This window comes from Gavialis gangeticus, unplaced genomic scaffold, assembly GCF_001723915.1.
Source record: "Gavialis gangeticus isolate Ggan-Ray unplaced genomic scaffold, GavGan_comp1, whole genome shotgun sequence".
NCBI lineage: Eukaryota > Metazoa > Chordata > Crocodylia > Gavialidae > Gavialis > Gavialis gangeticus.
In genome coordinates this window covers 21,270,021-21,282,645 of record NW_017729011.1, presented here as the reverse complement: position 1 = coordinate 21,282,645, position 12,625 = coordinate 21,270,021, and the positions used below count along the sequence as shown (strand labels likewise).

General features: G+C 56.0%; 1 protein-coding gene across 2 annotated transcripts in view; it reads left to right on the top strand.

The window, feature by feature from the left end:
* EGFL7 (EGF like domain multiple 7) overlaps window positions 1-12,625 on the top strand; it is a 34,316-nt gene that overhangs the window by 15,532 nt on the left and 6,159 nt on the right. For both annotated transcript variants that reach the window (XM_019510794.1, XM_019510793.1), the window contains 6 exons: window positions 1,571-1,693; window positions 2,562-2,674; window positions 4,534-4,629; window positions 5,881-6,060; window positions 8,480-8,547; window positions 8,910-9,072. In XM_019510794.1, the coding sequence (XP_019366339.1) occupies window positions 1,571-1,693; window positions 2,562-2,674; window positions 4,534-4,629; window positions 5,881-6,060; window positions 8,480-8,547; window positions 8,910-9,072 (743 nt within the window). The remainder of the gene's footprint in view (window positions 1-1,570; window positions 1,694-2,561; window positions 2,675-4,533; window positions 4,630-5,880; window positions 6,061-8,479; window positions 8,548-8,909; window positions 9,073-12,625) is intronic.

Here is a 12,625-nt window from a genome sequence, read left to right as displayed (position 1 = left end):
AGCCACCTCTCAGCTCTCTTGGGAGAGATGTGAAGCCCAACTCTAAGGCCAAACTTCCCAGCCCTTGTCGTGCCAGGAGGTCTGGATTTGACCAGCCTAAAAATTCAACTCCGGTCGCCCGTCAAGTCGGGGCATGGTTGTATTCGGGCCACAGCGTTGCGGTTCTGATCTGCCTCTAGTTTGGTTGTACGGTGAAAGTTATACAGCCCTTGCTACGCTAGGTAATCGTTTGCATCCTTGTAGTAACGAAGCCCTCAAGGTGAATTATGCGCAGACGCACGTGCACGCAGTGTGTAAACACAGCTTCAGAGTAACTTCAGCAAAGAAGACTGCAGCTCTTTAAAACAGCATCTTCCAGACCGATAACCCAGCAGGGTAAAATAAATCTTCTGGAGTTAATGGAAAACACCTGATGCCAGTGCTAATTTCCAGTGTGCTGTTTTGGCTGGGAAGCTGAGATGAATAGTCACATTTCTTAACAGGCTTCTCTTCCAGAGAGTTGAGATTTGTAGGCCAGGCCACATCCAGGTGAACTGAGCCTCTTGCTGTGACAAAATGCAGCCCCCCACCCCCACCTCGACCCCAATTTTTAATCAAACACTCTTTAGCTGCAGCGTTTTTGTACGGGAACTTCATTTCCTTGGTGCAACATCAAGGGAAGGGATTTTCTGCCACGGATCAGAATCTGGCCCTGGCTATTGATTTTTCAGCGTCACTTAAGTGCTGTTTCCGGCGATGCAGCAGTCTCAGATAGCAAATGTGCTAAAGACTGCCTGCAAAGCAAATGCCCACCTCAGTCTGGGGGCACGCTTGGCTGTTCTGCCTCGCATGAAGACAACCCCCTATCCCCCCAGCCACTGGGTTTGGGCTCCTGTCTTTAGCTTGGTGACCAAGCTCCTCTATTTTACGGCATGGGACTCTCTTCTTTGCTACCTGTTGGCTGTGCATGCTTGTCCCTGGTACGGGAACGAGCACAAACCAAGGATTTCTTTGCTTTGGGGGCTCTGTAGGCAGGATGCTGGGATGAAAACAGCTTTGCAGCACTGCATGGAGGAGGAAGGACAGATGTGAGTGGGGACATCTTGAGAATAAGTGCTCAAAGCTGGCTGTAGCATGTGTGTAGGGGGAGAGGAGGGCAGGGGAGGTCGGCTGTGCAGCTGCCATGCCTCTGCTTGATTTGGGTTAAGTTTTGGAAGCCCTTTCGGGCTTGAACAACTGCTCCAGTGAGTGGGGGGCTGAAGGTGCCTCTGCAAATGCTCCCTTAAGCCGCCCCAGGGAGGTCATGGATTCAGGGCTAGCTCATGCTTGCTCCATTGTAGCTGGGTCCCCAGCTGCTGTAAGTGGGTATGCCTGCTGGGAAGTCAAAGGCACCATGCCCATTTACACCCCTTGAGCACCAGGCCCCTATCGGGCAAATCCAGCCGTGGTGCAAGGCTGGATGAATTGCATCTATGGTTGCTCCAGTTGCGCTGCCTGGCCCGCCGTGCGCCGCGCTGCATCGGCGCCCAGCCCTCCTTGCTTTCGGACTCCCGTTCGCTAGCGGTGTGTGACCTGCCGTCTTGTGTGTCAGCCGCAGGGTGTGCTCCACGGTGACGCAGAGCCAGACCGTGTCATACCTGGAGTCCCATGTCCAGCCGGTCTACCAGCCGTACCTTACCACGTGCCAGGGACACCGCGTGTGCAGCACGTACAGGTGAGGCAGACAGCGCCACGGGTGGGACGCTGCCAGGACGCCCCGCCTGCGAGCTGCACGCACCCAGCGCCGCGGCTTCTCCTGTCCTGCGGGGACGTCGCGAAGGGATCGTGCCCTGGGTTTTACAGGGCGGCACAGAGGATGAAGCAGGGGGGGAGGCCAAGACAGCAGGTCGAGGGAAGTGATAATTTCCCTCTATTCAGTACTGATGAGGCCACATCTGGCTGTGGGCCCCCCCCCACTACAGAAAGGATGTGGACAAATTGGAGAGAGTCCAGCGGAGGGCAACACAAATGGTTCAGGGGCTGGGGCACACGACTTTTGAAGAGAGGCTGAGGGAACTGGGCTGATTTAGTCTGGAGAAGAGAGGACTGCAGCCACCCTGCAGGGAGCTGAAGGCTGCTATTGAATCTCCTCTCAAAGAGGATGGAGCTGGGCTGGTCTCAGTGGGGACAGATGACAGGACAAGGAGCAACGGGCTCAACTTGCAGCAGGGGAAGTCGAGGCTGGATATTCGGAAAAGCTCTCTCAGGAGAAGTGTAAAGCACTGGGACAGGCTACCCAGAGAGGTGGGGGACTCTCCGTCCTTGGAGGTGTTTAAGACCCAGGCAGACGAAGCCTTGGCTGGGATGATGTAGTTGGGGCTGGTCCTGCTTGGAGCAGGGGGTTGGACTGGATGTGACCTCCTGAGCTCCCTTCAGCCCTCCTTGTGTATGAGTCTATGACAGACTTACCTGGATTTTAGGTCTGAGCTTTGCTTTGCCCCTGAGTGAAGCAGAGAGGGTGTGCAGTGGGCTTCTCCAGGGGGTTGGGCTCCTGCTCCACGTGCAGTGCCCACTGCTAACACTTTCCCTGACTTCCCTTGCAGAACCATATACAAGGTTGCCCACCGCCAGGCATTCAAGAAGTACTCCCAGCCCATGTACACGTGCTGTCCAGGCTGGAGAAGGGCAAGCGGCCATGCAGCCAGCTGCAACACAGGTAAATGCATGGCAGAGCGGGTGGAACAGGCACTGCGGGAGGTGCAGGTCCCCAGCATCGCTCTTCGGGGCGGCTCCCCACCTGGGGCCGGGCCAAGCCTCAGGGGTGCACGCTGCAATGAAGACAGGGCCTGCTCTGCTCTGCTCTGCTCTACAGGCGCGTCTCCATGATGTGCGCATCCTCTGCAGCTCAGGGGTGACCCCACGAGAGGTTGGATGTCTCCTGCTCTCAGCTTCTGCTGCCATTTGGCCACTGATATCATCTTTCAGGAGCTCAGCAGCCCCCAGGATCAGGCCTGGCACATGCCTGCACAGGCTGCTCTGTCCGTACCCTTATCGACAAGGGCGCTTTTGGAAGCCGGTGCAATTTTGTCCGTACCGAGGCACTTCCTTTTTCTTTTTTGCAAGAGCAAATCCATTTCAGTTAGCAGTTTGGTTATAGCCTCGCCATGCTGTTCAGCATGCCTGCCTTGTGCATCGTACCAGAGGGTAAATAAAACTAATGAATCCCTTCCACATAAATGAGCAGCGATGGCAGTGCTCTGCTTTGCGGAGCAAATGGCAGCGTGCGGCACAAAACGAATGCAAAATGCACCAGGCGCTCCTCTCTCAGCACATCCAGGCAGACTGCAGCCAGGCCTGGCACCGAGTGAGAGCTGATGATAGCAAAAGCCCCCTCCTCCCCTGCCTCTGCAGCTGACTGTAAAGACACCTGCCTCTTCCCAGCGCTGCACAAGCGAACAGGACGGGGTGCTGGTTGTAGCCGTGTCGGTTGAAAGACATTGGCAGACCAGGTTCTTTGGGTAGATGTGATCTCTTTTATTAGACCAGCTAAATAGTAGGGAAAATGATTCTTTGCAAGCTTTCAGGTGCAAAAACAAAAAGCCAGGATGGGTTGAGCCACAAATGAGAGACTGTTGATTTCCCTTGGCGCGTCTCCGTGCAGAAGCCTCCTAGACACTGCCTCAGTGCTAGTAAACCTACCAGCCTAAATCTGTTGCTTCCCTTGAGGCTCAGGACTTGCTAGAAAGCTGTCTGAACATCGAGCTGCTAGGAGGCTGAGTCCTGTTGCTGGTTTGCCAGAGGATCTCTGGCCAGCCCTGTCGCCAGCCCGTGAGCCTCTTACTTCTGGGCAAAGGCAGCCTGCTGCTCCCTGAGGGTGGCAGGGATTCACCCTCATTGCAAAACGTCCTGACCTGTGCAGCACATCCTGGGGCTCTCATCCATCTCGCTAGATGTTCCACATCTGGATGAGAGCTGTGTGCGCGGGTCACATGTGTTCACGCTGTGCTGGAAACCAGCATAGGATCATAGGAAATGAGGGTGGAAGGGACCCCAGGAGGTCACATCGAGTCCAACCTGGGGCTCGATGTGCCCCAGGACCAGCCCCAGCTACATCATCCCAGCCAAGGCTTTGTCTACCTGGGTCTTAAAAACCTCCAAGGATGGATATGCCACCACCTCTCTAGATAGCCTGTCCCAGTGCTTCACCGCCCTCCTAATGAGAGAGGTTTTCCTAACACCCAACCTCAACTTCCCTGGCTGCAGCTTGAGCCCATTGCTCTTTGTTCGGTGATCTGCCATCCGAGAACAGTTCAGCTCCGGGGATGGGTTTGCATTCATAGGCGAGGCTACCATTAAGGTTCATTTGCACCCACTAGGACTTCGCCCACATTTTTGGGTGCCACCAACATGTTCCAAAAGCCTACGGTTGCCTAGGGACGTTGCACACCCGGCAGGTGGGGAAAGCTCCCATGTGCGCGTAATAAAAGAGCCCAGAGGGGCTCTGCGTCTGTCCATGTGGCGGGATACCCGGGCAGCCCCCAAGTGACCTAGTAACCCTATATTCTCATTTCACAGCTGTTTGTAGGGCGCCGTGCCAGAATGGCGGGAGATGCTCCTTTCCGGACAGATGTGCCTGCCCTCGGGGGTGGACGGGAAGAGCCTGCCAGACAGGTAGCAGCTACAAGCCTCTCAGTTTCCTCATCTGAGTAGGGGCCGAGGATGGCAGCGTGCAGGTAGCAGGGGTTTCATAGCAGGGGATTGGCATTAACTATCCATGCATGTAGACCTAATGCCTTCCTCTGCCGGTATGAACCAACACAGCTGCAGGTGAACCCATTTACACCAGCTGCCCGTCTGGCCCCAGCTTCATACCTGAATATGAAGGTATTTATACCCTGGGCCTAAATCCCTGCTTGCACAGGGATGGATGGTCCTTTCACACCAGTGATGTCCCTGCTTGCTCCTGATTTACATCAGCTTGAGAAGGCAGCGGGCTATAAAAACCGCTGCTAGTGGGATGAGTGTGGGCAGCCCCGGGTCTGTGCGCGTGTAGCCGAACGGCTCTGGGTGAGGCAGGCCTTGCTGTGAGCTTCAGTGTCAGCCTTGGTCCCAGCACAGGGCTTTGAACTGATTTTCCCATTGCCTAAAGCAGCTTCTCCCGGGCGTGGGAAGCAGTTAGTCATTTGCCTTTGTGGGAACAGCTTTAATAACTCCCCCGTGCCAGGAGGGGTTACTGGGTTTTATACACACTCCGGAGGCTGATAGAGCCTCGTCGAGGAGGAACCAAAACCCTGAACGCAAATCCGGGATCAGAGCTAGTGACCTGAACAGCTTGTTACAGCAGGCGGAGAGCGAGTGCCCCGTCCAGAGCACGGGTCCAGATCTGGACTTTCGTTTGCTTGGAGTCTGTGCTTCTGCCCTTGTGTGATGCCTCTGGACCTCATTCACCCCTGTTGTTAATCCGGTTTCACCTGGGGTAGGGTCAGCGGAGTGAAAGTGGAGTAATGCAGCGGTTTGCTATGTCCGTGAAGTTTGGACCCTCCAGTGGGCTGGAGGGGAGCAGAGGTTGGCTGCACTGACGATGAGGAAGGAGGCTGCTTGTGAGCTGCTGGGTGTGGACTAATGCCGTGGGTCTCTGGTTTCATAGCTCAGGGCGGCCTGTGCTGCGTAGTGTCACCACGGATGGTCTCCCCAAACTGTGACCTGGGGTGAGCAGTCACAGAAGGGGCTGCTGACCGCATACCACAGCTCTAGGCTTTTGGTGGGGCCCCGTCCATAACCCTCCTGCGAGCGATGGTGCATGCCAGCGGCTTGTCAGCTAAAAGGGCACAGATCTGCAGTGCTCTGTAAATGCATGTCTCATGAAGGGTCCTGCTGGTATAAACCCCCCTGACCGCTCTGAACTCCCACCTCTGCCTGCAGACATGGACGAGTGCTCCGGCCAGGGTCACGGCTGCGGCCAGCGCTGCGTGAACACGCCTGGGAGTTACCGCTGCGCCTGTCACGAGGGGCATCAGCTCTCTGCAGACGGAAAATCATGCCAGGCTCTGCAGCCAGCTCCAAGGACAGAGGTGTCTGCGCCTCCAGCCCTCAACCGATCCGGTAATGTGCATACAGCCAGATTTGGTTGAAAGTTAAACCAGAGTGCGTGCGAGGCAGTGCGTCCTGTAGGAATGAGAGAGGGGATCGAGAAGCCGGGACTCCTGGGCTTTACTTGCAAATCGTGCTTTGGGCCACCATGCAGCCTGTCTCAGGTTCCCCAGCAATACAGTGAAGATGCCGCCTCTTTGCGTGCCTCAGCTGCCTACCGGGCCCATGCTCCAGCTGGTGGACGTCGCAGGAGCTGAAGCAGCCGTTGCCTTGCCAGCCAACAGATCTGCCACCCAGAATGACTTCTCTCTCCGTGCTCCCTGCAGGCTGAAGCTGGAGGCACGAGGCGCGGCAGGCGATGCTGGTGACGGCCCATTATTACTTTTGGTACGCGCTGTGACACTTCAAACTCGTACCGTGAGTAATAATGCGCTGTGGCTAGCACCGGCGACGGACACAGAAGTGGCACGAGCAGAAGGGGCACACGTGTGCATGCGTGTGTGCATGTGCATGCGTGTGTGCATGTGCGAGTGTGCTCGTCCTCACGCTTTCCTGTCTCTGGAGGTGCAGGAAGGTGAAGGGGCCATGCGTGAGAAGTCTTTCCCGCTGCTCTACATCCCTGCAACTGGACGCTCCTGCAGTGCCCCGCAGTAGCCGTGCGGCCGGTGGGGTGTCAGGGTTTCCCACAGTGTCCATTGGGCAGAGGGTCGAACAGGACGAAGGCCCGTCAGAGAACAACACAGCGCCCTTTCAAAGAGCGCCAGCATCCTGACCAAGTGCTCCGCAGCCTTGAGTGGCCGGTGTTCGTGCTGGGTTGGTTTTGGCTATCAGTCAGTACAGCCCCATTGAAGGCAGTGACGCTACGTGGTGCTATGTTGTACCAGCTGGAGTTTCCTCCCGTTGGCTTGCTACCAGGCTAAGGGATGTCAGGACACGGCCCCAGGCCCTCTCCCTAGGACCACCCCAGGCAGCAGCCGGTGGGTGGTTGGAGGGACTGGGCTTTGCTGAGGCAAAATGAGTGCAACAGCATGAGGACTTCGTGTCCTGAGCTGTCCCTGCATAAGGGACAGCCTGCTGCTTGGCATACCTTGGCAGGCAACGCCGGAGTCGTCTGCTTCCACGCAGGCGCTGCCCGAGTGCACCCCCCAAGCTGCACCGTTGTAAAACCCTGCCAAGGCCAAGACATGAATCATTCCCCAGCAAGCCCACACGCCCCGCAGCCCCTGCCAGGGGACAGCTCTCTGGCATCTGAGCAGCTCGTAGGAAAAGCAAGCTTGCTGCATCTTGGGCTGACGGCCTCTTTTAATTAATTAACCTTGCGCGGAAACCGGTGAGGGTATGCCAGGGCCAAATTAGCATCCATTACGATAGCACTAAACATTCATCTTCTTTCCACTGAGAGCAATGGCAATCTCCATCCCCCCTCCACACGGCTATCTCAGCGCGCTCGGCTTTCGCCGCTGCCTATAGTTTTCTACATGAACTCGTCCGCACCCAGAGACAAAAGGCTGCTTGTATTGGTAACTGGCTGCTGCGGGCCAGTGCCAGAGAGCTGGTTTCTTGGCCAGATGTCAGCATTGTTGAGATGCCTCATGCTATAGGAGCATGGCAAAGACCGGGCGCGTGAGGAAGAAGCACTGCTGCTTGGCCCGTCTGGGTCGGGCGTGAGGATGTGCTGGGATAGAGCAGCTGGGGTAGCTTTATGGGCACTGACAGCTGATTGACACCAGTTAGGGGCTGGCCTGCCGCGTGCTCAGGTCCAGCTGTTCTCACTGAGCTGCCAGCTGTGCCCGAATCCGCTCTGGACCTCGGTGGCTGGCGTCGGCAGTGCCCGACACGCAGAAGAGAGCCGTGTCTACCACGCCTTGGCAAGCGTCTGAAAGCAGGCATCCCAACCCCTGGCCCAGGAAACCCACACCGCAGATGCCTACGGCGGCAGGCTGCCAAAACGAGGGCGGGTTAATGAGCGTGCCCAGCAGCGAGGCAGCGAAGAGCCGTGGCCGGGTGCTCATCCACAGGACGGGGCTTTCCCTTCGTTGAGTGACTGCTGCATCCCCTTTGCAAGGCCCTTTTAGCTGCTTGGAGATGCTTGTTCTTTATGGAGGGGGGAGGAGAGCAATGCATGGGTGCAGGTGGGATGCTGCCCTTGTGCTGCCTGGTTAGGCCTGGGGCTGGCGAGGTGCCCGCTGCCCTCGGGCACATTCCTGTCCTCAGCCAACACGTCAGGGCTTGGCAGCCCCCACAGCAGAGAACAGGCCTCCCATTCTCCCCCATGCAACCAGGCCTCCGTGTTAACCCTTCATCAGCGCCTGTCCCCACCCCGCCCCGCCGTCCTATGCTAAGTATGATAATCACAGGCTGATTTGAGTGCACAAGGGATCACTTTATTTGCTCCCTGACTGGCGCTTTGCTTTGCGCTGCTTCCTTACAGGAGGTGCCTCCGGCGAAGTGAAGGAAGAAATGAAAGCTTTGAGGAGCAGGATGGACGTGCTGGAGCAGGTGAGCACGGCTGAGGCAGGGCAGGGATGCACTTGCCCCTTTAGCATCCCCTGGCCAGCCTGACCAAGTCCAAATTAGGCCGGAGTCCACATGTGCATCTCAGGGCTGCTCCCTTCTCTGTTTTTTTAATGTCTCTGCTTAATGTCCTCGCTCTCGCCTTGCGCCTGGAGCTGACAGCACATGGGTGGTGGAGAGCAAAGGGCCAGCTCCCCCCATCACAAGGCCAGTGAGGTGCCCCTCTGCGAGCCTGCTGGCCTCGGGAGGACGGAGGGGCTGGGTGGGCTGCACGCGGGCTCTCCGTGGGTGGTCTGCGTGCAACAGAGAAGGACAGAAACTGAGCAGCTCCTTTCCTCTCTCTAAAGAAACTGCAGTTAGTGCTGGCTCCCTTCCATCACTTTGTGCCAGCTGGGCTGGATGATGTCAGCCCGGACCCCATCACCGCCCTGTCCCACTCCCTGCGGCAGCTGGACAGGATAGACTCCCTGAGCGAGCAGATCTCTTTCCTGGAGGAGCGCCTCGAGACATGTGAGTGGCAAGAACAGTGTCGAGGCGAGGCTTTCCATTGCAGGTTATTGCCGTACTCTAGCCCGTTTGCTCTAGGAATGGGATCCCGGAGGGCACGTGCCTTCCTGGCTGTTTTTCAGCTCCAGATGCATCCCCAAGTAGGGCAGGACAAGGTGCTACCAGTGACCCTGCAGGGCTTTGTGCAGCATGGGAAAACAGCTGGGTCACTGCAAAGAGCGTTGCCTGCTCCGCTAGCTCGCCGCACGCTGCTCCCATTAGCCCTCCCATCACGCCTGCGTGGCGGAGGGTCAGCGACATGCTGATTGCCACGTGGGGGCTTTATTACTCTTTCAAAATGCCCATTTAAGGCACAACGAGCAGGTAATTCCTGCTCTGCAAGGGTGGAGCAGAGGAGAAAGGCAGATTTAACTGAGGAAATGCAGATCAGTGGCACAGACATCAACTTCTAGCTCCAAACCGTGGGCCGTGACGTAACACAGGATGCTGTGTGTGTGGGTGCACAGTCTAATCTGCCTCGTAACCTTCCAAAAACCATCTGTGGGCAGCAAGGACTGACCCAGACCACCTCAAGACATGGCAGTGGAGGGCACATGGGCTTCTTCAAGACAAGTGCTCAGTCCTGGTCAGGTAGTCATGAATTTTGCAGGGGACACTTACAGGCTAAAGAGCAGAACTACCCTGATGGGACTTCATTATCAAGCTTTGCATAGGCATTCTCAATGGGACCACAAGGGACCACAACCCAGATCCTTAGGTACCAAAGAGATGCTTTGCAGATCAGACTACAGCATCGAGATCTGCCCAGCCTGCCTCTTCCAGGCCTTGCTGGTCTCCTCTGGGCTGCTTCGTGTCTGAGAAGGTCATGAGCATAGCTGGATAGACACGTGGTTGTCCGTGCCCCTGGGAATGCTTTTTCTCCTGCAGTCCAGTGGTTGTGGGGTCTGGTCCCTTTCTGTAAGGCCACTTTATCCAGTTAGCTAATGTCAAACATGATGGATGGACAAGACCTGACTGCTGCAGCTGAACATCCAGAGTTTGCCCTTCTCTTTGAAGGTGGATGATCAAGGTCCCTTCTGCGCCATGTCATCTTGGTCCTGTGACTGTTGCAGTCGTGGTTGTCCACGTGGCCAGGGGGACGTCCAGCACAGGGAGCTTGCTTCTGGGAAGCCTGTCCCCAGGGAGTGCACAGGCTAGGCTGTGCTCCCGGGTTTATTTCTGTTATTGTAGCTAATGTCTGTCTCATGTGAAATGTGTACGCCATCCTGGGAAGAGGATGCACAGCCAAAACTCCCTCCCCACCCCCGCGACTGCCCTTCCCTCTTGCATTTTCAAGCCAAGCCCCAGTTGAAAGCTGTCCTTCTTGCCCTCGTGGCTGACCGGGTCTCCAGCAAGAGTCACAGAGCCAAGACGGGAGCAAGCGAGAGGGAGAGGCACTCGATGGCCCGCTGCGGGGGCTGTTTTTCTAGGAGATGGGCTCCCAAGGACAGCTTCAAATGCATCCAAAGCCAGAGCCCACGTGCTGGAGGAATGTCGCAGATCAGACTCCAGCATGAGTTTGGGCCTGTTGTTTTAAACACACAGCTTTAACAGCAGCACAGCACCGGTGTGGGAGCAAGAGCACCAGGTAGCGTGGAGCATTTCCAAGTTACAGCTCCAAAGTCCATGCACGTAGCTAGAGCTCGGGCCATGCCGCTCTGGTGCACTTTCCCTTTCCAAAGGCCAGCGCTGACAACTGGAAAGGGAGATTAAACCCAGCTCTCTGCATTTGGGCAGAGCTAATGATGAGACCCAACACCACCCTGAGTGAGAAAGCAGAGCATCCCTGCTGGGCTCAGCATAACTCCATATGCCTTCCTTTTTATTTATTTTTTTTGACTTTGGGATTTTCCCAGGCTGTTTTGCTTTGCGAGTGTGGTTCGGACTGTGTCGGCAACCGCGTACCCCCTCCTCCCCAGTGCAGGCTTGGGCGAGTAGCTGCTAGGGTTAGTGTGCCTTGCTGTAACAAGGAGACTCTCTTGTTGTAGCTGGCAGGCAAAACAGCACTAAAAGAGAGACTGATTATTTTTTGAGCTGCTCCACATGCAGCTAAATTGAATCCCTTTAGGGGGGCGGGTAACAACAGGTGGAGTTTTAGCTTTAAGCAGCGGGCTGCCGTGTGAGTAAATGACTCCGAAACGATTTGCCCAAACCCGGCTTTAGCCTCTAAGTCCTGTCAGTTTGATTTGGGCTCGAGCGCCTCCCGCCCGCGCTCGTTGCCATCAAACGGCGTTGCGTCTCGTTAGCAAGACGAGCGATGGCTCACGTCTGCACGGCCTCTGCATTTTCCATTTGGCGTCCGTGCAGACGCCCCCCTCCGGAGCGCTGCCACTGCCACAAAGCTGCTCCTCCCAACTCGCGTTCACGACCATGAAAAGGAAGCGCTGTTCAGGCTGGCCGCGGCTGCTTTCGGCTCCGAACCGGCTAGCTATGACATAGACCTCGGAGGAATCTCCAACCCTCGCAGCCCGGCAATGGCTGCTTTCAGTCCCTAGCTGCTCAGCTATTATGTAGACCTCAAAGGAATCCACGACCCGCCAGCAGGACCGAGCGAGATAGAAAGCTCTCTGTCAGCTCGGCAGCTCGCGGCGACCTGGCTTGCTATGCAAGGGGCAAAGGTTTGGTGACATACTGAAAAAATGGAGATAGCGAGTACAAGAGCAGCAGTTTTGGACTGACGTCAGATCTCTTGAAAGAGAGGGGGGGAAAAAAGAAAAATCCCAGTTGCTCTAGGGCAGCTAGACGCAGCTGGGCCACTGCAACGAGGCCCAAACCGGATCACTATCGTGGCTTTGAAATGTGCTCGCTCACTGGGTATCATCACCCTCCCGCAAGCCAGAGCATGTAGGAGCAGAGAGGGTCGCTGACTGCCTCCCTATTGCTACCTGCCCCCCGGCTCTTGCCCCAGCAGAGCCGAGGTCTGCCCTCGTTTGCAGAAAGCAGACAGTAGAGTCTGGTTCACATAGCCGGTCTGCACCTTCCCCAAGCTATTGCATTAGCATCAGCGAACTGGCGCTGAGCAACTTGTTCGCACACAGCGATGACGCTAGCTTCACTACGCTGCTGCAGCCACAGCAGGAGCGTGGTCAGTTAGACCCATTTCTCAACCAGTGGGACTTTACAACTATAGCAACAAATCTTATTCTCGACAAAATTATTGCCCTTTTAAATTTTTCATGTCCTTAAAAGTCTCCCTTAATGACTCATATAATACTAAAATGCACATAAACTTCAGAATACACTTCGTGGGAAAAGTGAGGTTTTGTTTTTATCATGGTGGGACCAGGGTTTTTTGACAAAATGGTTGGTGGGATGTAAGGTGCCAAAGGTTGAGAGACGCTGAATTAGACCCATATGCACGCACTTAAAAAGCAAGGACATGGCATCCTATTTCCTTTTGTGCATAAGCTAGCCCAGGATGAAGCTACCGCTGCCAGACAATGGGTAGGAGCAGCGCAAGCTGCTCCAGGAGAACTGGCAGGGAGCAACGACAAGGGGGTGAGCGTGGAAGCCAGGA